The 27058-nt window shown below is 40.8% G+C and overlaps 1 protein-coding gene across 7 annotated transcripts in view; it reads right to left on the bottom strand.

The window, feature by feature from the left end:
- LOC134205474 (cAMP-specific 3',5'-cyclic phosphodiesterase-like) overlaps positions 1 to 27058 on the bottom strand; it is a 199647-nt gene that overhangs the window by 53108 nt on the left and 119481 nt on the right. For 4 of the 7 annotated variants that reach the window (XM_062680741.1, XM_062680744.1, XM_062680745.1 and 1 more), the window contains exon 1: positions 3509 to 5190. The exons of 1 other annotated variant lie outside the window; for it this stretch is intronic. In XM_062680741.1, coding sequence (XP_062536725.1) covers positions 3509 to 4485 — 977 coding nt within the window. In that variant the 5' untranslated portion in view covers positions 4486 to 5190. Of the gene's footprint in view, positions 1 to 3508; positions 5192 to 11134; positions 11728 to 27058 lie in introns of those variants that run through there. 2 more of the 7 variants (XM_062680743.1, XM_062680742.1) reach the window with 2 other exon arrangements.

The following is a 27058-nucleotide window of genomic DNA, read 5'->3' as shown; positions in this document are numbered from 1 at the left end:
ACCTGCTATCTGATACTAAACATTCTAAATAATAATAAAATTCTTAGAAATTTCCAGCTTCTTCTTTGAGAGATGTGCATCCCGAGTTAACTTCGGCTCCTAGTTGATGTTATATTCTACAAATATATATACAATTTGATATATGTTATGCATTTCACTACATATTTATATACAACTACCAAAATAAGAACTTAAAAAGAACGCGGTGCGTATGGTACGGTATGTCCACGCATCCTTCAACCCCTGTAGATTCGTGATATGTATCATGTTGAAGTGACTACTTGAACACGATACATCTCGAAGAATCATCTCTGCGGCAAACACAACGCAGTGGGCCTGGCCGCTTTGAAGTTTATGTCATACCACTACTGGTATGCTGTGAGCCTCAATATTGACAAGAAAAATTATTGGGCGTCATCTAACTCAATGGTTTTCCAGGATGCTTTCTTTGTACTGGCTGCGTTTGTGTTCGATTAGATTAGATTAGATTAGAAAAGATATTTCTCAGAGCTTCCATGGTAAATTACAACAGGAAAATGTTCTTAAAACAAATCCCGAGGAAACTTGAAACACGCTTTCGTAAAATTCTTCCTTGAATTCCTTTGGTAATTCTTCTATAAATATCTTTGGTCATTCTTCCATTATTTTCTCTGAGAAAAATCGTTCTGGTATTCTTTCTGAAATTTCTCCTAAAATTCCTCAACGAATTTGTCCGGAAGTTTCAGGGATCTTCCCAAAAAATCCTCCAGGAATTCCTTTGGAATTTCCTCTAAAAGCTCCTCCATAAGATCATCCACGAATTCCAGCGAAAGTATATCCAAGAATTCCTTCGGAAGATCCTCCATAATTCCTCCGGTAGTTCCTTCACGAACTCCTCCAGCAGTTGTTTTTAGGAATTCCTCCGGAAGTTCTTCCAGAAATTCTTTCGAAAGTTCCCCCAGGAATTCCCGTGGAAGCTTCTTTAGGGATCCCTCCGGAAGTTTCTCCAGGAATTATTCTGGAAGTTTGTTTAGAAATTTCTAAACAAGAAGGAATTCCTGTAGGAACTTCAGGGTAAATTCTAGAGGGATTTTCTGGTGAAATTCCTGAAGGATTTTCTTGATGAGTTTCTGAAGGATATTCTTAGGAATTACTGAAGGAATTTCCGGTGGAATTCCTGAACACTGGGAAATACTTCAGTAATTCCTAAGGAATATCCTTCAGAAATTCATCAGGAGAATCCTTCAGGAATTTCTCCAGAAAATCCCTCCCTGTATTCTGAAGTTCCTACAAGAATTCCTTCTTAAGTTTCTTCAAGAATTTCTCCTGAAAATCCTCCAGCAATTCCTCCGGAAGTTCCTTCAATAAATCCTTTGGATGTTCCAACAGGAAATCTTCGGGAAATTTCGTCAGGAGTTTTAGAAGTTATTAGAAGCTCCATCCAGAAGAAATTAGTATAAGTAATAAGAAGCTCCATCAAGGATTTATCCGGAAGTTGTTCCAGAAATTTATCCGGAAGTTCCTACAAAAAATCTCATGGTAAATTTTTAATCCGTACAGGATATTCTTTAAAAATAATTTGGAAGAATTTCACGTGGAAGTTCAGTAAAAATAGCCAGTGGACATTATTCCACATCAATAAAATAAGGACTTGATTGAATTTACAGACCTATTGGATTTTGAAATTTTTCGCTAATATTCATAATTTTAATATTGAAGACATTTGAAGACATTTTTAAACGACTGTGAAGACATTTGAAAATATCATCTGGCATCCCTGCATGGAAGATGTGTTGGTTCCCTGTGCAAACATTTGTTGGTTCCTTGTGCAAGAACAGCTGATCTGGTCATAATGGAGTAGCAACTACGAGCAGTCAATCAAGCTCAAGCTCAATGATGGGTCCCCATGAAAATAAATGATAATTTGTCAACAGCTTCGGAAGGCAATGTCTAAAAAGTCCAATTTTAAATGGTAAACAATAAGACTGAATTCCCCGTCGAATGCAACTTGTTGCGTGTAAATCGGTCAACGCTAAGTTTCAAAAATCGCATATACAATGGTTAGATGCGCCTAAAAACAAATAAATAATAAAACTTATTATTACAATAAATTATGACCGATTAATTCGAAGAAAATGCATAAAAATAAGTTTGTTGATAAACTCAGTGATATTGAACGATTTGTCAATAAAAAGAAGGTGCCCACAACCGAATTTAGCAGCGTTTCAGGAAAGTGATAAAAAATAAATTCGAGCTGAAATTTTGATTGCAATGGTTATTGAACCACAAAATAGACTAAATTTATCGTGTGAATACGCATTAGAACTCACTTTTTTAATTCAATAACATCATTTCATGACACTTTGAAAATGGTCAAACAAAATTTTCGTGTTGATTTTTATGTAGAAAAAAAAAATTATTCATAGTTCAAAGTAGAGGTATATATCTAGTTCGGTATTCTGTACGAAACATCGTGTTTCGATAGCAAATGAATGACAGATGTCAGAATAACAGTATCTGCTTTCCGTCAAAAGATACGTGGGGGTGCCCACAACCGAACCACCTCCCCTACTGTTATCTCAGGCGGGACTGCATGAGTGATCCAGGACTATGCGAGTCCCGGAAGGTTAAACTTTTAGTTGCCTGTCCCTTATATGTCTGTTTAACTCTCACTTCCAGTATAGTAAGTGAATAACTCCAGTCTTCGGAGTACCAGGCTTCTCCATCATACCGCTGTATTCGACCGTTCTCATAAAAAAGTGCATTGGTCCCACCAAGCTGACGGTGGCACCACGTTTGACACAGGATATGAATCAGCGGATTCTTTCTCAAAGAATCCTTATTTTTCTTACTGTATCAAGAACAAAAACTCAAAAAAGTACTGCAATCCAATATTCTAATTCGATCGAATGTTAGGCTTGAATTTGATTGTCATTCATAATCTAACAGAATACAGAATATCTATCATTGTTTCAACTTATTTCTGCGTCCTTCCAATCGGCAATCACTTGTTACCATTAGCCCACAGTATGCTATCACAGACTGCATGGCTACCGTTTATTGTGGGTGAGATCCGGAAAACCAGGCAAGGCTTCCCTGGAAGCACAAATGTGTGGGTGTGTGTGTGTTCCCGAGAGAGAGAGAGAGAGAGACCGAACGGGACAGAAGAGGGAGAACGCTTACGAATTCTATTGACGTGCATTTTGCGAGTAGTTGAACGAATTTGGTTTGATTCGCATAAAATTTCTATGAGAAGCAACAAACTAAACTGCATTTAAATGAAATGCGCCCAAGCGAAAGCAAAGCATGTTTATGTTCATGTGCATTGGATTATAGTGTGGGCGTTTGTTTCCCAGCGTACCGGGCGACTGACTGCAAGGACCTTCGAGATCGTTTTTCAGTGACGACATAGCGTTCAGGGTCTTTACAGTCGTTCTATCATGCTATCATGCTCTACATTTTGCCTATAGTGTGTAATGATGGCATAAGAAGAAAAAAATGCAACAACCTACTTTGGCGGAATACTTACTCCAATGTTTCAGCGTTTATGTAACAGGAGGTTCGTTCCTCTTTGGTTGTTTGCTCACTGCGAATGCTCAAATGGGCTGGACTGAGGATTGAAATTTTGCGGTTCAGTTGCAGGCTCTTTTTGAGCTTCAGCTCGTTGCTTGCTTCCATTTCGCCGAACATGTTCTCAAATCCGGCGGAAATGGCTAGCTGCGGAGACGATGGAATAGACGAAGAGGGTGACGTCAAAGCGGCCAATCCGGAAAATGTGTGAGGAGATTTCAAAGATGGGGAGGCCAGGGCCTGCTGGAAACTGGATGAAGTCGCTCCAAGGCTAGAGAAACTTTGTTGCGTCGTTGCTGCGCTGCTGCTGCTCTGCAGAAAACTGTGGAACTTGGTTTTCTTCGAGGTCGCCGCTGCCGTCGAGGCAGATGACGAAGTTAGTATAGATTGAAATGATTGTACGCTTGCGTTTGTATTCACACTTGTTGCTGCGAATTTCCCATGGAGTCGAACATTTTCCATCAATCGGTCGGTTTTCGGTCCATAATCACCTACGAGTTCGGTAGCTCCAGCCGAATCTGGCTGTTGAATAACCATTACATGCTGCTGCTGCTGTTTTTGTTGTGTTTGTAGCTGTTGATGCTGATATGTCGATCGCATTTGCTGCTGTTGTTGCTGGACGAAGCCTTCCAAGGGGCACACTTTATCGTCTTCTTCTTCCATGGCCTTCGATTTGCGATAATAGCGCACGATGATAGCGGGGTAAAAGTTTTCCTTCTGCTCAAGTTCACTGGCTCGGCTTGTAAGTTGCTCTTCGCTGTATGGCTTTTTTACACTTTTGTAAACTTCATCACGCGAGGTCGCGATGGGCTCATTGATTTTTGATAATTTGATCAATTCGGTACAATGAATTGCAGGATGAAATTGATCTATTCGGATGTTCAGAATAAACAGTGATTTTAGTTTTTGAACTAAAAATTTAATATCAACAGACATCGTTTCCCGGGCAACATTGGCACATTTTTTTTATTGACAATGCCGCCATCGGGGATGAGAAAAGGTCTATATATTAGCGTTACATACATAAAAGGGTTATAAAATACCCTCTCACAGAAATGAGATTTGGTCATTCTAACTGGCGATTCATAGGTCAAGTAGCAACAACGTTCGGAAAGGTCTTTTATAATTTAGTTTATTTTGTCATTGGATACATTCAATCGATAAACTAAACCTAAACTTCGTAATACCTACTCAGTATTGTCTCCGATTGGAGTACCTATTCATTTGAAAACAGATAATGCGTCTCAATGAAATGGTGTTCCTAATAGCTTTCATTTTTTTGTAAATAGAACAGTGTTGTGCACCGTCTCAAAAATTTAGCTAATATTAAAAATAATGTTGTACAATGAAACAAATCCAAATAGCAAAATGTTATTGGCAAAAATCTATACATGAACATGGATTGAATTTGGATTGCATTTTAATTGTATTTGGATTAAATTTGGATTGGATTTGGATTGGATTTGGACTGGATTTGGATTGGATTTGGATTGGATTTGGGTTGGATTTGGATTGGGTTTGGATTGGATTTGGATTGGATTTGGATTGGATTTGAATTGGATTTGGATTGGATTTGGATTGGATTTGAATTGGGTTTGGATTGGATTTGGATTGGATTTGGATTTGATTTGGATTAGATTTGGATTGGATTTGAATTGGTTTTCGATTGGAATTGGATTTGGATTGGATTTGGATTGGATTTAGATTTAATTTGGATTGACCTTTGTTGGATTTGAGTTGGATTTGATTAAATTTGGATTGGATCTGGATTGATTTGGACCGCATTTGGATTGGATTTGATTGGATTTGGGTTTGGATTGATTTGGATTGATTTGGATTTGGATTGAATTGGATTTGGATTGGATCTGATTGATTTGGATTGATTTGACTGGATTTGGACTGGATTTGGATTGATTTGGATTGGATTTGACTGACCTGGATTGATTTGGACCTTTATTTTAACTGGATCTGGACTGGATTTGGATTGATTTGACTGGATTTGGACTGATTTGGACTGGATCTGGATCTGACTGGATCTGGATTGATCTGACTGATCTGGACTGGATTTGACTGGATTTGGATTGATTTGGACTGACCGACTGGATCTGATCGATCCGCTGACTTGGACTGGGTTTGGACTGGATCTGGATTGATTTGGACTGGATCTGAACTGGCCTGACCGGATCTGGACCGATTTGACCTGACCTGGATTTGACTGGACTGGACCTGGACCTGATCTTGGATTTGATCTGGATTAGATCTGACCGACCTGAACCGATTTGACCGACCTGGATCTGGGACCGATCTGGACTGACCTGGACTGGATTTGACCGATCTGACTGGATCTGGATTGACCTTGAACCGATCTGGACTGATTTGGACCTGGATCTGAACTGGCCTGGATTGGATCTGGATTGATCTGACTCGACCTGGACCTGATCGACTAGATTTGACTGATCTGAACCGATCTGGGCTGACCTGGATCTGACTGGATCTGACTGATTGGACTGGATCTGACCGACCTGGACTGATCTGACTGACTTGACCGATCTGACCTGACCGATCTGACCTGACTGGATCTGGACTGGATCTTGGATCTGGACTGACTTGACTGGACTGACTGACTGACTGGATCGACCTGATCTGGACTGACTGACTGACCTGGACTGGATCTGGACTGGATCTGGACCGATCTGGACTGGATCTGGACTGACCTGGACTGGATCTGGACTGGATTGGACTGACTTGGACTGGATCTGGACTGGATTTTGACTGGATCTGGACTTCTTTAACTGACCTGGACTGGATCTGGATTGATCTGACTGGATCTGGACCGATCTGGACTGGATCTGGACTGACCTGACTGGATCTGGACTGGATCTGGACCGGACTGGACTGGACTGACCGGACTCTGGGCCGACCTTGGACTGGGCCTGGACTGGATCTGACTGGATCTTGGACTGGATCTGAACTGACCTGGACTGGACCTGGACTGATCTTGAACTGGGCCTGACTGGATCTGGACTGGATCTGGATCTGATCTGAACCAGATCTGACTGGATCTGACCGATCTGAACTGGCCTGACTGGATCTGACCGATCTGGATCTGATCTTGACTAGATCTTGACTGGATCTGAACTGGATCTGGGCTGGACCTGGACTGATCTGGACTGGATCTGGACTGATCTGGACTGGACTTGGACTGGACTTGGACCGCACCTGGACTGGATCTGACTGGATCTGGGCCTGACTGGATCTTGACTGACTTGATTGACCTGGACTGACTGGATTGACCTGACTGGATCTGACTGACTGGACTGACCTGGACTGACCTGGACCGACTTGGACTGGATCTGGATTGGATCTTGACTGACTGGATTGACTGGACTTATCTTTTAATCGATCTGGACTGACCTGGACTGGATCTTGACTGATCTGGACTGGACCTGACTGGATCTGACTGGATCTGGACTGGATCTGGACTGGATCTGGACTGGATCGGACTGACCTGGATTGATCTGGATCGACCTGGACTGGATCTGACTGGATCTGGACTGGATCTGGACTGGACCTGACTGGACCTGACTGATCTGGACTGACCTGGATCACATTTATACTGGATCTGGATCCCGACTGGATCTGACTAGATCTGGACTGACCTGGACTAGATCTGGATCGACTTGGACTGGATCTGACTGGATCTGGACTGATCTGGACTGGATCTGGACTGACTCCAGACTGAACCTGACTGGACTTCGACTTTATTTGGACTGGATCTGGACTGGATCTGGACTGGATCTGGACTGGATCTGACTGATCTTTGATTGACCTGACTGGACCTGGACTGACCTGGACTGGATCTGACCTGACTGGATCTTGACTGGATCTGACTCCTTGATCTGGACTGGATCTGGACTGATCTGACTGGATCGACCTGGACTGATCTGGATCTGGACTGACTCGACTGGATCTGACTGGACTGGATCTGACTGATCGATCGATCTGGACTGACCTGGACTGACCTGGACTGACCTGGACTGGATCTGACTGGATCTGGACTGGATCTGGACTGGATCTGACCTGACCGACTTGGACTGGATCTGACTGACTTGGACTGACCTGGACTGGATCTGGACTGGATCTGACTGGACTGGATCTGGACTGACCTGGACTGGATCTGGACTGATCTGGACTGGATCTGGACTGGACCTGGACTGGACTGGATCTGGACCTGACTGATCTGGACTGACCTGATCTGACTGGACCTGACTGGATCTGACCTGACTGACTGGACTGATCTGGACCTGACTGGATCTGGATCTGGATCTGGACTGGATCTGGACTGGATCTGGACCGACCTGGACTGGATCTGGACTGACCTGGACTGATCTGACTGACCTGGACTGACCTGGACTGGATCTGGACTGATCTGGACTGACCTGGACTGACTTGACTGGATCTGACTGATCTGGACTGGATCTGGACTGACCTGGACTGGATCTGACCGACTGGATTGGATCTGACTGACCTGACTGACTGGATCTGGACTGGATCTGGACTGACTGGATCGACTGGATCTGACTGGATCTTGACCGACCTGGACTGGACTGGACTGATCTGGACTGACCTGGATTGACCTGACTGATCTGGACTGACTTGACTGGATCTGGACTGATCTGACTGGATCTGGACTGGATCCGACTGGATCGGATCGACTGGACTGATCTGGACTGACCTGGACTGGATCTGGATCGATCTGGACTGGATCTGACCTGATTGATCTGGACTGGATCTGGACTGACCTGGATTGATTTGACTGACTGGATTGATTTGACTGGATCTGGACTGGATCGGACTGATTTGGACTGACCTGGACTGGATCGACTGACCTGGACTGGATCTGGACTGACCTGACTGATCTGGACTGGATCTGGACTGGATCTGGATTGATCTGGACTGGACTTGACTGACTGATTGATTTGACTGACCTGGACTGGATCTGGACCGATCTGGACTGGATCTGGACTGACTGACTGGATCTGGACTGATTTGATTGACTCTGGACTGACCGATCGGACTGGATTGATCTGACTGACCTGGACTGGATTTGACTGACCTGACCGATCTGGACTGGATTGACTGGACTGGACTGGATCTGATTTGGATTGACTTGACTGGATCTGGACTGGACCTGGATTGATCGACTGATCTGGACTGGATCTGGACTGGATCTGGACTGGATTTGACTGGATCTGACTGATCTTGACTGGATTTGACTGGATTTGACTGACTGGACTGGATCTGGATTGATCTTGGACTGGATCTGACTGACTCTGGATTGATCTGGACCTGGACTGATCTGGACTGATCTGGACTGGATCTGGACTGATCTGGATTTGACTGGATTTGATTGATTTGGACTGGATCTGGACTGGATCTGGACTGATCTGGACTGATCTGACTGGATCTGACCGGATCTGGACTGATTTGACTGATTTGGACTGGATCTTGACCGATCTGGACTGATTTGATTGGATTTGACTGATTTGGACTGATTTGACCGATTTGATTGGACTTGGACTGATTTGGATTGATTGATCTGGATTGATTTGACTGATTTGGATTGATTTGGATTGATTTGGATTAGATTTGGATTGATTCAGATTGGATTTGGATTGGATTTGGATTTGGATTGGATTTGGATTGGATTTGGATTGGATTTGGATTGGATTTGGATTTGGATTTGGATTTGGATTTGGATTTGGATTTGGATTTGGATTGGATTTGGATTGGATTTGGATTGGATTTGGATTGGATTTGGATTGGATTTGGATTGGATTTGGATTGGATTTGGATTGGATTTGGATTGGGTTTGGATTTGGATTGGATTTGGATTGGATTTGGATTGGATTTGGATTGGATTTGGATTGGATTTAGATTTGGATTTGGATTGGATTTGGATTGGATTTGGATTGGATTTGGATTGGATTTGGATTGGATTTGGATTGGATTTTGATTTGGATCGAATTAAGAATGGATTTGGATTGGATTTGTATTTGCTTTGGATTGCATTTTGATGATTTGGATTGAATTTTGATTGGGTTTGGATTTGAATTGGATTGGATTTGGATTGGTTTTGAATTGGTATTTATTGAATTTGGATTGGATTGGATTATGATTGGATATGATATCATTTGGTTTGGATTTTAATTAGATTCGGAGTGGATTTTGATTAGATGTGGATTTGATTTGGATTTGGATTTGGTTTGGATTGGATTTGGATTGGATTTTGATTTGATTTGGATTGGATTGAATTTGAATTGGATTTGAATTTTGGATTTGAATTGATTTTTGATTTGATTTGGATTTGGTTTGGATTGGATTCGGACTGGATTTGGATTGGATTTGGATTGGATTTGGGTCGCATTTGGATTGGATAATATTCGGACTGCGGACAAAGTGACAACCTCGATTGTGACTTTAGATGACTAGAAGCAGGGCGATGCGTTTTCAAATTTACTGTTCAACATCACACTCGAAAGTACTATTAGAAAATTTGGCGTGCGGAGAAACGGCTTAATTGGAAAGGGTTGAGGTATCCGAACGAAAAGTGCTACGTACACTACTCGGTGGGAAGCTACAAAATTATATGTGGCGCAGAAGCATGTACACTTGATATAAAGAAGAAAATATTGTGGATCGTACAAAATACGTTAAGCTTCTGCGGGCTGGTCACTTACGGCAAATGTCGGAAGAAAGTGAAAACAATATTCTACAGAGAAGCAGATAGAGGCAAACGACTCAGTGGAAGGCCACACGCGATGGATTCACACCTGGGGAGTCAAACGTTTGGGAGAACCTGGGAAACATCGCCCAAGATCGACAATTATGGAACTCTACAATACACCAGGCATAGGGGTAATGAGGCTGGAATTACTGTCACCGATTACAATTACCAATTACAAGCAATACTCGAATACCTGTACAGAATGCGATTAGCTTTGGCACATACAGACAAACATTATTTATACTGGTTTGGCCAGAGGAACACCATCGTGATGACAAATTCTTATATTTAAAGTGTTTGACCCAGATTTTGAACCATCACAAATTTCCATCAATTCCATACATCATAATGTATATACGCATCACCACTTGAATAAAAAAGAAATATGAGCAACAGAAAATAACATTTCCACAAGGACCGTTCGTTGTTCGTTCTACTCTTCTTCGTTCTTCATTTATATGGTGCCATTCATCGGAATTTTCTTCAGATTCCCCACTCCGGCGGGATACTTCCGCCCACTTCCACGAGAATACAGCCACCGTACACCATTAATAAATTTCTTCCCACAGATAATTCCTGTGTGCTGACGTTTTTCAATCAGGAAGCTAGGTGAAAAAAAAATCAGACGCTCGAACGAAGCACCTTTGAGACGCGAATCTCACTGGGGACACAATGCGGCGGAATATTTCATATTAAATTCACAAGGAACACCTCATCGCCGCAGCAGAGTGGATCGAATATTTCATTGATCCCACTCCGACCAGCACGGTACAAAAAAAAAATGCCAGGAGGAAATACCTTTCCGCGGGGTACGACGAAATGAGATATATTCCGGTTGACGGACCGACGGAACGACAGCAAAACGCGCCACGGATGACGACGGTAAACTGCTCGGAAAAGTGCCTCGATAGTGCTCAAGTCCGTTTCACGCGCGCATCGAACGTTCCACCTATCACACTGAGCAAAACCGGGCATGACAAATTTTTAATTTCGGGTTTCGAAAGCAAACATCTTCTTCATAACGTACACAAATAAACTCGTTGCTCATTAGAGGCCAACTGCGGGCTGGCGCTCGTTTTTTTTTGCTGAAATATCCCAACGTGAGGGTGTTCAAAAAGGTACATCGGCCGTGTCGTGTGGGAATGATCCGGACGCGACCTGCAGCAGATGGTCGTTTGAACCGTGCTCGGAGCTAAAACAAACGCTTCCATTGTTTTCGATATGGTTTGTGATATGTTTTGTTTCGGTGAAATTTGTTGAAATATTTATAGCCGCCGAGGAACAGAAATTCTCCGAATCGATTACAGATAATCAAACAAACCCACGCCAAATTTGGGAAACATGACATGGGATTAAATTACTTTTTCGGACAACTGGGATCAAGACTATTTATGAGAGGATGATGTTGGACAGCACCTGGATTACTTTTTTGGAAAGCCTGAGATTCTCGGAGTCCATTTGTTGTTTATCGAATAGGGTTTATGGTTGACTCAATCACGAGAATGTTCGAGGCACAAGGGTGTGACTAAGATATTATTTTTAAATTTTGCCGGTTTATTGGCCGAATGGATCATTTGCCAAAAATGGCGTTTGCCCGAAATAGTCGTTAGACAGAAAGAGCCATTTGGCCGAAAATGTCATTTGGTCGAAATTATGATTCGGCCGAAAGTGACGGTCTTCCGAACTCTTCCGAACTTTGATCGAAATGGTCGAATGTCAGAAAGGGCAATTTGGCCGAACGGGTGATATTTTTGGCCATATGACCAGTTCAGCAGTTGACATTTTCGACCGTATGAACCATCCGGCCAAACTACATTTTAGGTCAAATGGCCCTTTTGCCAATGACCTTATCGTCCAAACGACATTTTCGACTTTCGGCGACTTTCGGCCAAATGTCATAAAGTTCGAAAGTTGTTCGACGAACATGTCATTTAGCAGAACAAATCATTAGGCAGAAACCTATCTGGCCGAAAATGTCATTTAGCCGAAATGGGAACACGTCCGAAAATACTGCGTGGACAAGCTGGTAAAGTTTGGCCGAATAGGTCATTTGGCCGCAAATGCGGTTTGGCTGATATGCTTGTTTGGTAGAAATGATCATTTAGCTGAAAATATCGTTAAGCCGAACTGTGAACCAGTGCGCCGGTCACATCATCGGCGGCGGCAGCGGCGTGGCAGTTGGCTTTTATCGGCGGCGGTGGTGGCGGCGTGAACCGGTGTGGGCGAAAAAGTCGATGGTAAATATAATAAGCACATGGGTCGCTTTTTACGCGGGTATATTCACCCAACCAGCGGATGGCAGATTTTAATACAGTCCTGTATAAAATTTTGGCATATACAATTTCGGAAGATTTTAATACAACCATTGTATTGAAATCTTACAATTTTGTATTATTTTAATTCAGTATCTGTAATAAAAGCCTACATTTATTAAAATCTTGCATACAATAATTGTAAAATTTGTTTTTGAGATTACTTGCGCATTTTTTTTTGACGAATTCAGAGATTTACACGGATTTTTTATGCAATTCTTGACGCGGAAATTGCGCGAAACCGATTCCTATTTGGAACGTTTTCACGCGGATTTAGCTATCTACGCTTTTTTCGGGATTTATGTATTATGTCTAATGTTTATTTCTACGAAAGCTTATTATATTACAACAAGTAAACTGTAAGTGCCCCAGCGCAGAGATTGAATTCAAAAGAGAAAGAGAATGTCTTTCACTTATCATCTCTGGATACATACACAATATGTGGCATACCGTAAGAGACTCAAGGTGTTATGATAAAAAAAACTGATTCAAGAGGCTACACCTCATGTTAAACTTCTTTTAATAAGCTTCAAACACGGGGAGCACTGGTTCCGATGGTGCATTTCAACTTATTCTACATAGCCGTGCGGTCCTCAACACAAAATGAGCGAGAACAAAGCGAAAATCATCACTTATCTGTGAGAGCTGTTTGACAAATTTGTTATCATGGCTTGTTATGATTCGGAACAGTTTTTGCCTTTCTTTCATCGTTATTCGTTATCTATCCGTAATGCTGGGTAGACACCTTTACGTGATGTGTTACGGGGTAAGATCTACCACGGTTACATTGCCAGCTACAGGCAAATCCTGACCCAACGAATACGTTCCTCATTATCCAACTCCGTCGTACTTATTAGGGGGTTGCTAAGTCGGTGACCTCTCGTTAAGTAAGTACTACATCAACACTTCCTTCCTCTCCCTAGTTACGGTGAAGATGGGCGTGGCCAGGAGCAGTAATCCTCGTGCTTTTGTTATTTTTGTTTAAGACTGGAATCGAAGACCACCCCCTTCCTTGATTTCTGTTAACGATCTAGATAAGGATCTCAAAATTAAAACATGATTATCACTAGTGTCCAATCTACGAAATACACCGTAACAATACTAATGTTAATGCTTTCATCGTTATTCGTCATATATTAAGAGCAATTTCTGCAATTTCTCAAACAAATGATTCATTTATTTGTCAGTTGGATTACACTGTTGAAAGGAGATTCTCTCTATCCCGCGGGCTTCGCGTAAGTGTCTCTGCTCTGCCTCGGAAATTCATCTAGTAATTCCTTCGGAATTTTCTCCGCCATTTCCTTCCAAAATTCTAGGACGAATTTTCGAATATCTCCGTACGAATTCCTAGAGCAATTTCCAAAGAAACTCCTAAAGGAATTGCCCAGGGAAGTTTTAAAAAATTCTACCAGACTGGGAATTCAAATCCAACATTCATAGTGCTGACTTGTAGCCGCGAATATAAGCACTAGACCAATTAAGATATGTAACATTCAAACTGTTAAAAAAATGATAAGAAAATTATTTTGAGCTTTTTAGTGGAATGTCTTCACTTGTCATAAGACGAGTTAGTACAATCCCATTGAAAAAAACCACTTAATTGTATCTTGACAGATACGTATTTCGACCTCAAATGTAAGGCCGTCTTCAGTGTCTCGTACTTGACTCGACTTGAAGAAAATGATCGCAGCTTACACTATTTATACTATGCGTAGGTATAATAATTTATCTAGGTACTTATCTAGTTACAGCCGCCGGTAAAAGCCAACTGCCACGCCACCGCCGCCGTCGATGATGTGACCGGCGCACAGGTCTACAGTTCGGCTGAACGATATTTTCTGCCAAACGAGCATATCAGCCAAACGGCATTTGAGGCCAAATGACCTATTCGGCCACACTTCACCAGCTTGTCCACACATAATTTTCGGCCGTGTTCTCATTTCTGCTTAATGACATTTTCGGCCAGATAAGTTTCTGCCTAATGGTTTGTTCGGCTAAATGACATGTTCGTCGAACAATTTTCGAACTTTATGACATTTGGCCGAAAGTCGCCGAAAGTCGAAAATGTCGTTTGGACGATAAGGTCATTTGGCAAAAAGGGCCATTTGACCTAAAATGTAGTTTGGCCGGATGGTTCATACGGTCGAAAATGTCAATTGCTGAACTGGTCATATGGCCAAAAAATCACCCGTTCAACCAAATGGCTCTTTCTGACATTCGACCATTTCGGCAAAATGAAGAGTTCGGAAGACCGTCACTTTCGGCCGAATCATAATTTCGACCAAATGACATTTTCGGCCAAATGGCTGTTTCTGTCTAACGACTATTCCGGACAAACGCCATTTTTGGCAAATGATCCATTCGGCCAAGCAACCGGCAAAATTTAAAAATATTTGGATGGATTTCTTAGTCACGCCCTTGTGCCTCGAACATTCTCGTGATTGAGTCAACCATAAACCCTATTCGATAAACAACAAATGGACTCCGAGAATCTGATCATGGGTCTGCGCTCCTAGTAGCCGACGGCAATTTTCAGTGGTGGCGCAACGGGCTCACGCACGCATTTTCACGGGCCCGTGATTGCGGACCCACACGATCGTCGGCAGAATGCACGCCTCGCGAAATTTGGCGGCTCAACTAGCTCAAATGGTTTGATGACTCACCGGCTCGGGTTATTGTTTACCTGACCCATTCGATGACTTGCTTGTGGGGTCGACGCTCCCGGCTTGTTGACGCCCAGTGATTGATTATCAATCAAGCCGTATCGCGGTGGCGGTTGCTAGCTGTTTCTGGCCGGGTTGAACTTGTCCAGGTGAAAGTCCCCTGGCCTTCCCGAACCGATATGGCGACGGATCGGTCCACTTCTGGCTGGTTGACGATCGCCAGGAATATTTCGTCCGTTGGGAATACGCGTCGCGCTTGGGATGCGGAAATTTGCTGCGGACAGAAAAAGTCGCACAAGTTAAGTACAAGCACCATAGCACATTTAGAGCACATTTGCCTCACGAGATTTGACTATCTAGTCTAATTTCGAACACAAATCTTCACGCAACCTGTTTTGCCTAACTGCTAAAAACGAACATCATTTAAATTAATTAATTACATTTAATGTCACACCTGAAACATACTTAGGACAATCGAAAAACTAATCAGAAAAGGCAGACACTTCCAACTCATTGGCTGACCATGGACGAAATGATCGAGTCCGTGAATCCTCAGATCAAGGATGGTGGGCTCGGACATAATCGGAAACACGTCATTTCCCGACTTCCTTCGTGTCCCTCGTGACCTTATTGGCACAATGGAAAAATGACACGAAAGTTGTGCTGCTTTCCCTCTACCACGTACGTACACAAAAAAAAATGTATAGTTTTCTGCACGATTTTAGTTGAAATTTTGATATGTTTCAATCACATGCGTAGTTTCCTTCAAATACTACGTAATACTTATACATCTGATTTAACCCTTTCGGGACGAATGAATCATATATGCCCAGCGTTTTAGATTGGCTGTTCAACATCGCAGATGAAAGCTAGGTCCCCACTTTCTTCAGCAAAAATGTTTACAAGGATGTCGACTGTACAAGAAAAATATCAGAGACCATGTTTGATTATACCGTGGACACCCAGATACCCGAAACCTTGGGAAGATTTCGTTTCTGAAAGACTTGCGAATGAATACAAAATGTTTGGGTCCGATACCACATTGTTTGATAATTCTAAACACCAGGGTTTGCTGAAATCGCTCTCAATAGATAACGAACAACTATAAAAGAGAGGCAAAAACTGTTCAGAATCATAATAATCCATGATAACAAATTTATCAAAGTTGTATACATGTGCGAAAAACAGAATCGGATAGGCAGTCCCTACAGAGAAGTGGTGATTCTCGCTTTGTTCTCGCCCATTTTGTGTTGGGGACCGCACAGCTGTGTAGAACAAGTTGAAATGCATCATCAGTGCCAGTGCTCCCCGCATTTGGAGCTTTCTAAAAGAAATTTGTCATGGGGTATAACCCCATCATCAAGATGTTTTCATTAATTACTTCAAGGCCTTTCCAGAAATTCCCTTTGAATTTCTTCAGAAACTCACGTGGAAGCCCTTGATAATCACCTCCTATGCACGCCCCGGGAATTCTTCTCAAAGTTCCTCCAAGGACTCTCTAGGGAAATTGTTCAGGGGTTTTTTTCTTCTTCTGACTATTTCTCCAGATATTGTTCCGGAAATGTCGTAAAAACTCTTTCATAATTACTTTCAAAAATTCCCCCTGAAATTCTTTTGGAAATTATTTAAGGTTCTCCGGAAGATCCTGGCGGAATTCATAAAATTTCTACTTCCCCTAAAATCTCTACAAAAAATCATCCAAAAACCCTTCAGGACTTTCCGAGAAATTTTTAAAAGTATTCACAGCAATATCTTAAAAAATAGCCCCGGAAATTCTTGTAGAAACTCTCCCCCTTTTCCTCCAGAAATTTCTTCATGAATTTTCCAAAAAAAATCATCAAGATTATCCCCAGAAATTACCTCAAGAATTCCTCTAGAATTCTCTTTATAAGTTCTCCCAAAAATGTCTTCAAGAATTCCCCGGGAATTCGTTTTGGAATTCTCAAGCTATTCTGCCGAAAATTCCTTCAAGAACTGCTCCATGATGTTCCTTTTTCAGGAAGAATTTCCGAAGCAATTTTTGTGGGAGTATCCGAAGGAGTTCCCAAATGATTTCCTGGAGAAATTTCTGAAGTTACTCCTGAAGTTAGCGATGGAATTCCTGGTTTGAGTCCCAGGAGGTATTTTTTGGATAAATTCCGATGGATTCCCTGAAGAAATTCTCGGAGGAATTCCTAGAATAGGCAAAAACTGTTCCGAATTACTACAAGCCATGAAAACAAATTTATCAAACTTGTATACAAGCGCGAAAAAACCGAATCAGATAGGCAGCCCCCTACCAAGAAGTGATGATGAAACGCTCATTTTCTGTCGGGACCATTTTTTTGCACAGCTGTTTAAAAGTAAGTTTAAATGCATCATCAGAACCAGTGCCCCGCGTTTGGAGCTTTTTAAAAGATATTATTATGGGACATAGCCTCCCAAATTATCTCATTCTCTTTTGGATTCAATCCCTGATCATAATAAAGGTTTCTTCAAACCAACGCGATACGACTGTTGCTCAATCTGGCAGTTTGTCGCTTTGGTAAGGAAGCGTGAACGGAGCCAATAGAGTCGCAACGACAGTGATAGTTCAGGGCAACCTTAAAGCTATTAATATTGGGAACGACCAGAGTAGCTAACAAAAAATCCCTCTGTTTTGGCTTTTCAGGTCATAGAATTTATAAAGCGGAGTGATTCTACTACATCCGACGTTTCGACCCTTGGTTTGGGCCTTCTACAACTTCCCTGAAGAAGGCCCAAACCAAGGGTCGAAACGTCGGATGTAGTAGAATCACTCCGCTTTATAAATTCTATGACCAGAAAAGCCAAAACAGAGGGATTTTTTTTAAAGCTATTAGCTTCATTCAATAGAGGTAATAAAGTATAGAGGAAGATTGTCGCTGTCGTCACAGATGAAATATCGCGCTAAATATCAACGCACACTCAGAAATAGAACAATCCTAGAATAGTATAAAAACAAATCTGTTTTTATATTTTTATCTAATCTATCGTCGAATTCAGCAAAACTATTCCACTGGTGCATTAGTTTTACCATGATCACATTTTTTCCTATCTGCTCAAAATAAAACTGTCATATTTAGTGCTGGAAATAAATATGTGTCGGCGTTTGGAAACTAACAATGCACAAATCTATAAGATTATGCAGGAAGAACGGGTACGGATGTACGGTGTTGTTGTGGATGACATATTGGAGGTTGGTTTTTAGATTAATTGTCTTATGAAATATTGCTTATTGTGCATCGATTTTAGGAGACTATTTTGTTCCGATTCCCTTCCCGAAGATTCCGTATGGGAGCCACATGAGGACGTTAAACGATCCTGCTGATATTCACTGTTAGAATGCCGCGGATAGTATAGCCGTGAAAAGCGAGATCAAACGATAGTACCCGTCAACACTGGAAGTATACAGAGAAGAAATCAAAACCATGGTTCAAGAGAAAGATAGACAACCGCTGAATGAACCTCTAATTTCATATCAAAGGAACTTCCGGACATAATATACAATATGGAATACTGAGGTTTTATGAATACTCCGACGTTCAAGAAGGTTGGCCTTTTGCAACATGGAAACACGATATTTGTAGTGCGACAGTACGACAGATGCATCCGAAGTTCCAGGATATGGACGAGCGGAATTTGCGTTACACTAACACAATATTTACAGAACAACGCGGTGTGAGCATTAAGATTAAGACAAACCCAATTTACACCGGATGTGAAGAACAAGAGCTTCTTGATAACTGCCTGTGTGATGATGCCGTTGTTTTAGTTGATGCAGCGAAAGAAGTGTCCTCGAATACGGAGATTGCTGAAGCATAGATTGCTGGTTCCGATGAATAATTATATTTTTATATTTATATTTTTTCACACTGCATTGTTGTAAAAAGTACAACACCTTCGAATCAAGAATCACACCTTGATATAATATACCCAACAAACAGTTTAAGTTGAATAAGCTAGTTTTTCAGTTGAAGAAGACTATTTTTGGTTGAATAAGCACTCTATCAGCTTTTAATGTTCGTTGGGTAGCAATCTGGATAGGAATTTCAAAAGATAAACATGAGTATCTTTAGTAGTGTCCAATTCACGAAGTACATCGTTACTATGCTATAACAGACAAACAGACGAAATAGGTAGAACAATGTCCTCAAAAATCTGTCGATCAGTTTTTTTTACCACCACCTCGCGTACATGTTGCACAAATTGAAGTATAGCATCATAATGTCAACAGAAGGTGCTAGCAGAGATGTCCTACACAGTTGGCAAAAAATCTGCTTTTTTATTTTTCACAATTTTTAACAATCAAATGAACATCATTCAGTGAGTGCAACTAATAGATGGATATTTGAGTTTTCGAAATGTCATTTCAATCTGACAAAATGGTGCACGCCAAATACACGCACGCGCGCTCAGCAAATACGCGCCCGCGTGGCACCGTGAGATGTCAAATATAAAGAATACGACGCGTGCCACTGGATATGCAACTCATAATCATTTGAATTTAAAACGACTGTTGAGCTCACGGTCAATGGGAATTTCATCAGTGTTACGTCTGTTTGTCTGTGATGCTATGCTATGCCTAAGGAAAAAGCCTCCTTCAGTAGCATTAGTTTGTCGCGAAACACGGTGAAGATTAAAAATTCTCGCAGAAGATTTGAAAACTACGTTTCGTGAAAAAGTCGCTTAACGGGTACCTTCAATGAAAAATTTGCAACAGAAATTTGAAATTAAAAAAATCAATTCTGGAGGATTTTCCAGAAAAAAAATTCTTGAGGATTTTCAAATGTGAGAAACTTAATTGAACGTTATGAAGTTTAGCAATCTGAAGAGTAAAATAGAATCGTTAGATTGGAAACGAGATCCGAAGTTGAAGACAAAATCTTGGAATCCATTAGATAAAAAAACTCTGGTTTCCGATTATGCATTGAGATACAAAACTTCTAGGATTCAATACAAAAACCTAGCATGTTTTCGATGGAAATCTTTATTCCCTAAATAAATCTGGCGATTTTTTTTTAAATACCAGTAAATACCGAAAGTAAGGTAAAGTTTTTTTTTTTGGAAGATTCCTAAATAACTTCAAAAAATAATGAAGAAAATAATTTATATTGTTAAGTTGTAACATAAAATCCGTTCGAGAATTTTTCATCAAAATTATTTTTCTCGATGAAATCTATTGATATTGTTGTTGCGTGATTTTTGTTCTGCTCCCATATTTCGACCTTCTTCAAACGCTGCATCGTACAATCGCACGGTAAAGGTTTTCCCACTTGTACGTCCCTAGAGCTGTTGACCCTCAACGGGAGCAATCATCATATGTAGGGTAAACCATCTTGCACTAGTAACAGTAGATACCGTGTAATAGCGGCAATTCACCCCGCGGAACGAGATAAAATTAGATTTTATGAACACATGTAGACCGGCGAATGGCGTATTTGAATAGGCCCGTGCGTCGCTTCTTCCGAATACTCTCTCACACGGCCTGAGGAAGAAAGCATAACACACAGCATGACTTCTCGGTACAGCCGAAATGTAGGTATTCGGATTCGTTATCTGCAGCACAGTAGAACCCCACGAACAACGTTGTTGACGGATCCATTGAGGTGGAGTGCAACGAAATACCAAGTGATGAGGAATTTACTTCACCCGAATTTATCATTTTTTCGGTTTGAAATGCTAGGTTCGTATTTTATTTTCAACACTTTTGCATGCTTGAAAGATACAAGAATCGATAAAAACAGAGTAAAGCGAAAACTAAACCTGAAGTATGATGAATTAGATATCCTCAAATTGGGCTAACTACGAAACAATATGTGTAATATAAGTTTCATCTTTCTTCAAAGATATATATCCAACAGTGCTACTTTTCAACCCGATTTCATCATAACATAACCTGGTTTGTTTCATCCCATTCGGAACTGCCAGTGGCGTTTGTGGTAGGAAGTGTGAACGCTGAGAAGCCACAAAAGGCGCGGTAAAAACGTCATTAGAAGAGGCCCTGCTGTTTGTTTATTGATAACACCTTTGGCCTAAAGCATTAACTCATCATCTTTGATAGAGGTTCCCATCATCGGCTCTTAGTGAAAGTGTAACAATAAAACATGGAATTAAACGCTACTGTGGTGTCAGCCAGTCGAAGCAGTTTTAAACGGTTTTGACATTTATGTAGCCGCAGTAACATGGTAACATATCGAACTGTTGATAAATGAAATTAAAAATAGTTTTATTTGCCTGTTACTATGGAACTTTGGAATCCTTATCTTGTCTATCTACCCTTACTGGTATCGCATTTCACAACTGGTAAGTACCTTGCCGTCTCGCAGCTTGTAGCCTTCATTGAGTACTTTCATACTTATTAACTGCGAGGATTTTTATCCAAATACTCACTGCCAACCTGAAAAATTCCTAGATTGAACGGAGAATTGAACTCAACGGTCTTCAACGATGTTCAATGCGTGGTGCGCTTCGCAGTGGCATCACTCATAAAGTTGCGTATAACGTTCGAATTAGGTACCTTTTGACTTGTCGACTTTTTCGAACCTCAACTGAATTTTGAATATAATTAAAAACAAATTGATTATTCTAGTAGGGTTTTTCACTAATTTTATTCATACACAGAAAATACTCTTACTCATGTGAATTCGTGCTATTTAAGTATTCCCATCACAACACCAACGCACATCATCGTCACCTGCTTCCTGCACCCACAACTTCGTTTCACTTTTCCCGAAGAAAAAAGAATAAAACTAGTGACATCTATTACGCCAAAGCATGTTCGTGAAATTCCTGATTCATGATGTATATTTTGTGATTAAACAACAACAATTTGTCGTCGGTCGGCTGAAACGAGTAAACAACCGAGCACAAGGAAAACACCATGAGATGTCGTCGATTGTGGCGAACCAACATGAGTGTTATTGGCACATATTGTCTTTTGCGCTATTTTCACTTTAATAACGATGCGCATTCACTTGCCCCGAGTAGAGTAAATTGTCGTTACCGTCCGCACGACGCTACGTGGGAGTGCTTTCATTTAGGTGATTCTTGTTTTCCTTCGGCATATTTTCGCACAGTAATCAGCTGACTGTGATGCGGTCCAACCGCGCTGTCGTCGACGACCGGCGGAATGTTTGAGGCCAACCAATCCAGATGGATTAGAGAGTGGCCTACGTAGGTACCTTACACCATATCAAAACATCACTACGCAGAGCTGATGGTGATGCATCCGTCCGATTATGGAGACGCGTGGTCATCATACTTGCTGATGTGGGCCCGTTCACGTTACCATGAATTGCTTGTTATACGGTTTGGTAAAATAAATCAATTCTTCGTGTGAGAGTGGGTAAAGAGTGTCAGCTCATCTAACCCTTTTCTCACTCTCCTGCAAAACTCTATCCAGTTTTCCGCGAGCGGTAATGGTCGCCTGATTAAGTGAATTCAAGCCTTCTTTTATAGCACATTGATCAAAATGCTCAAACGGTGGGTGCAGTTGACCTCCAGAAATGTCAAATCAGAGACTAACCTGAAGGCAAGCTAGCGGTCATTACCGCTCGCGGAAAACTGGATAGACTCTTCCACCATTTGGAACCAAAATTTTTACAACCTATGTTGGTCGTGTTTATTTGAAGTCGAAATTTTCAATATTAGTAATAATCATATACAAAATTTTCCCCGTTTTTTCTCAGAAAATGGGAAATTTTCCACAAAAAAAGCAATAAAGAGCAATAAAAAATATGAAAATTTTCATATGACATAGCCGCAATTTATAATTTATTATGGATTTTTTTTGCTTTTATTTAAAGCCACCTATTTCTTGCAATGCATAGCGTAGCAACAGAATGTGTTGAAAGCGTATCTACCAAGAAAGAACAGAGGCCGTTACAAATATTTGATTAACATTATGTCCATTATGGTACAGGAAAATTTAGAAATCGAATTTTTATTTTTGATGTCAAATGTCTTAGAAATGCATGAAACGTCAAAATCTGGTGTTATACCGAAAAAAAAAAAACTTTTTGGGACTTACTTTTTTTAAAAATCGAAGTGCATGTTAAGGGGGGTCCCGTAGCGTAGTTGGCTACACGTTCGCCTTATAAGCGAATGGTCATGGGTTCGATTCCCAGCCCCTCCACCAAACCCTCGTCAGTCGCCGGATACGTAGCCCATGCAGTAGCGTTTTGGGAGACGCGCCTATCGTCATGGCTGCCTGATGACGACTGACACTTGTTCTTCTCGGAGGCATTCCTCCAACATACCCGGATAAAATGGCAACCGAACAATGCAACGATCATTGGATACACGACATGGACAAACGGACACAATGGACTCACGATGAAATGGACTGGCAACGACAACAATAATGGCAATGGAAATCTAAAAATAGATGCAAAGCAGAATACCACAGTAGATCTCGGCACAGTAGCGGTTAAGTAACACAGAGTGCCTAAATAAATAAATAAAGGATTAGAAGTGCATGTTAACTTCCCAGCCGGTAATAAAGTTAATCAGTTTAGTGCGTATTTTTTCGGAGTAGCTATCGAGCAAGTCTTCGGGAAAATACGTGAGACACGTGTTGCTTTTCCATTTTTGTATCATCATGAATATGGCGTCGTTCAAATGAAATAATTAGTCGCCTACCAAGGCGATTTCCAATATATTTTCTTCCCAGCTAACATGCGATTCCTTTCCAGTGCGCTCATGGAGATGCAGAGGATTCCTCGGTCTCTTGCAGCAATGAGTGTCGAACTAATTTTCCTCCTCTTATCCCAATTTACTGTGAGGACGTGGCTGGCATCGATATTGATCTTGAATTAAAGAAACTCCGAAGCATGTACAGTGAGAATAGCTTTCTAGCCCCGAGCAAACTATTCAATTGGTGAGCTGGGCATTATTTGTTGTTCCTCGGCCAATCACGACTAGCAACTATGATGGGTACAGTCAACCAAATTAAGCTAAGCTTAGATTTTTTTTTAAAAACGATTTTTTATACATGTCTTAGAAATATAACATAATTTTTATAAAACAATTTTTTTTAAAGACATTTGACATAACAAATAATTTTTCTAAGTTCCGAAAAGTAATTTCTTCTAAAAAAAAAAAAATCCGAGATAACACCAGATCTCAATGTTTCTAAGACATTTGGCCTCACAAACAAAAATTTCGATTTAAAAAAAATCTCGAGAAGTCTTTTTTTTTTAGATAACACCATTAGATCTCAAGGTTTCATACATTTCTAAGACATTTGGCATCAAAAATACAAAATCGATTTCAATATTTTCCTGTAACACCCCCCTCCCTCCACTTGGAATATTTTCGTGATTCAAAAAAGGCAAACTTTGACCGCTTCGGTCAAACACTTAACGAAGTCCGACTGGGCTGAAATTTTGCATAGGGACTTTTTTCGATGAGATGAAGCTTTTGAGCACTACCCGTTTTTGAAATTCGGAAATTTGATTTTCATTGACACCCTAGTGCACATACACATACGTTTTAATGGTAAATAAACATCTTTTTTTTCCCCGAAAGTATTAAAATTTTGTTTCAGGGCATTCGAAACGAAATTCCGTGAAATACCACCATACTCAATGGTGAAATCTGATATTCTGATTTCGTTTCGTATCGTTAAATTTAAAAAATATCAACAAAAAAATCATACTTTTAACAAAATTAAACGGAAATTCGCAGAATTTCGAAATGAATTTTTCATAATTCCAATTTAAATATCATAAAAAATTCGACTGCGCCGCTGAATCAAACTCTATTCAAAATTTTAGACACATAAATTCCTACACTAAATCTCATTACGTAATACAATTCTGTATCTTCAACAAAAACGCATTAAGCTTTCCACTTGAATTTTTTTTCAATGTTTTGTTGAAAGTGTTAAAGTATAAAACGTAATGCATATCTGTTGATTTGAATAATATTGTTCAGTGAAGTAAAAATAATTTGTACATATCATCGTTTTGGTATGGTCTTTTTTTATTTAAGTTGACTGAGTTGTGTAAGTAATATTAATGTATTATGAGGTGATTGTTCGATCTGGGCTCTACCTGTGGATTCGATAAGCGAAATATTCCTCACTGGTCTACTGAGTATTGTCCGTTTTGCGTTGTCTTTTGAAAGTATTCAGTTTGAACGGCCATTGTTTGAAAACAGTAAAATGGAGATGGCGATGTCTTAGAAGTTTTCCTTATTTTGCAGATTTTTAGATCATTGCCCTTATGCGGCCGACGGGGTACCCGTGTTCCTTTTTCAGCTTCAAATATTTCAATGAATTTTTATAGCTGAAAGCTGAAACTCGGTGACATCTAAGAACTCCATAAAATGTAGTATCTGTGAGAAAATCACGTTGATACAGTGAGGAGGGACGTGGGGAGGGGCATCTGATTTTTTTTACCACGTGGATGGCCGACAGGGTACCCGTGTTCCCATAAATTGATATTTTCATAACTTTAACAATTTTCAACCGATTTAGATAATTTTGACAGTTTTGGAAACAGAAACTCATATACTTTTTGCTCATTGTCAAGGTTGCTTTTGACCATGGTTATACAAGAAATTTTTGAAGTAAGGCTTAAGAGTCTACACACGTAACCGAAGGACTTTCAACCAGTTTCAAATATATTACATGCTCATTGCGCTTCTTAGAATAGTCGGTGTTCATAGTATATATTCTGGGTCTCCTGCAGTAAGGCCTCAGTCATCAAAAAAATCACTGGAATAAGATCTTATGGTCTGCTAACGTAATCAACGGTCTATCGTGCAAATTCAAAAACGGTACATGCTCTTTATGGTGTATAGCATATAATGCTTCCACAGTATATGTTCCGGGTCATCCAATGATCTTTTCTCAAAACATGTTTGCATTCCAAGTAGTTCTTGTTGCTGTCATTGATCCCAGGTAGTCTACGAACTCCATACAGTCAAGGTCTTCGGAACAATCTCCGTAATGGAGGCAGTTATCGAAGAATAAACAAGTTGCGTAACCCCTTCTTGGTATATGTTTGTTTTTCATGTAGTTCTTGTCGTTGTGAATTCCAGGTAGTCTACAAACTCCATACAATCAAGATCTTCAGATCAATCTCCGTAATGGAGGCAGTTATTGAAGAATAAACAAGTTGCGTGACCCCTTCTTGGTATATGTGTGTACTTGTCGTTGTTGTTGTCGTGGACTCCAGGTAGTCTACGAACTCCATAGAGTCAAGGTCTGGGGATCGACCTCGGTAACGGAGGCAGTTATCGGAGAATAAACAAGTTGCATGACCCCTTCTTGGTATATATTTGTATTCCAAGTAGTTCCTGTTGTTGTCGTGAGTTCCAGGTAGTCTACGAACTCCATACAGTCAAGATCTGCGAATCAATCTCCGTAATGGAGGCAGTTATCGAAGAATAAACAAGTTTTGTGACCCCTTCTTGGCATATGTTTGTATTCCAAGTAATTCTTGTTGTTGTCGTGGGCTCTAGGTAGTCTACGAACTCCATAGATTCAAGGTCGGTGGATCAACCTCCGTAATGGAGGCAGTTATTGAAGAATAAACAAGTTTTGTGACCCCTTCTTGGCATATGTTTGTTTTTCATGTAGTTCTTGTTGTTGTCGTGAGTTCCAGGTAGTCTACGAACTACATACAGTCAAGGTCTTCGGATCAATCTCCGTAATGGAGGCGTTTATCGAAGAATAAACAAGTTGCGTGACCCCTTCTTGGTATATGTTTGTATTTCATGTAGTTCTTGTTGTTGTCGTG

The sequence above is a fragment of the Armigeres subalbatus genome, chromosome 1 (genome assembly GCF_024139115.2).
Source record: "Armigeres subalbatus isolate Guangzhou_Male chromosome 1, GZ_Asu_2, whole genome shotgun sequence".
NCBI lineage: Eukaryota > Metazoa > Arthropoda > Insecta > Diptera > Culicidae > Armigeres > Armigeres subalbatus.
This window is presented reverse-complemented; position numbering and strand designations above follow the sequence as displayed.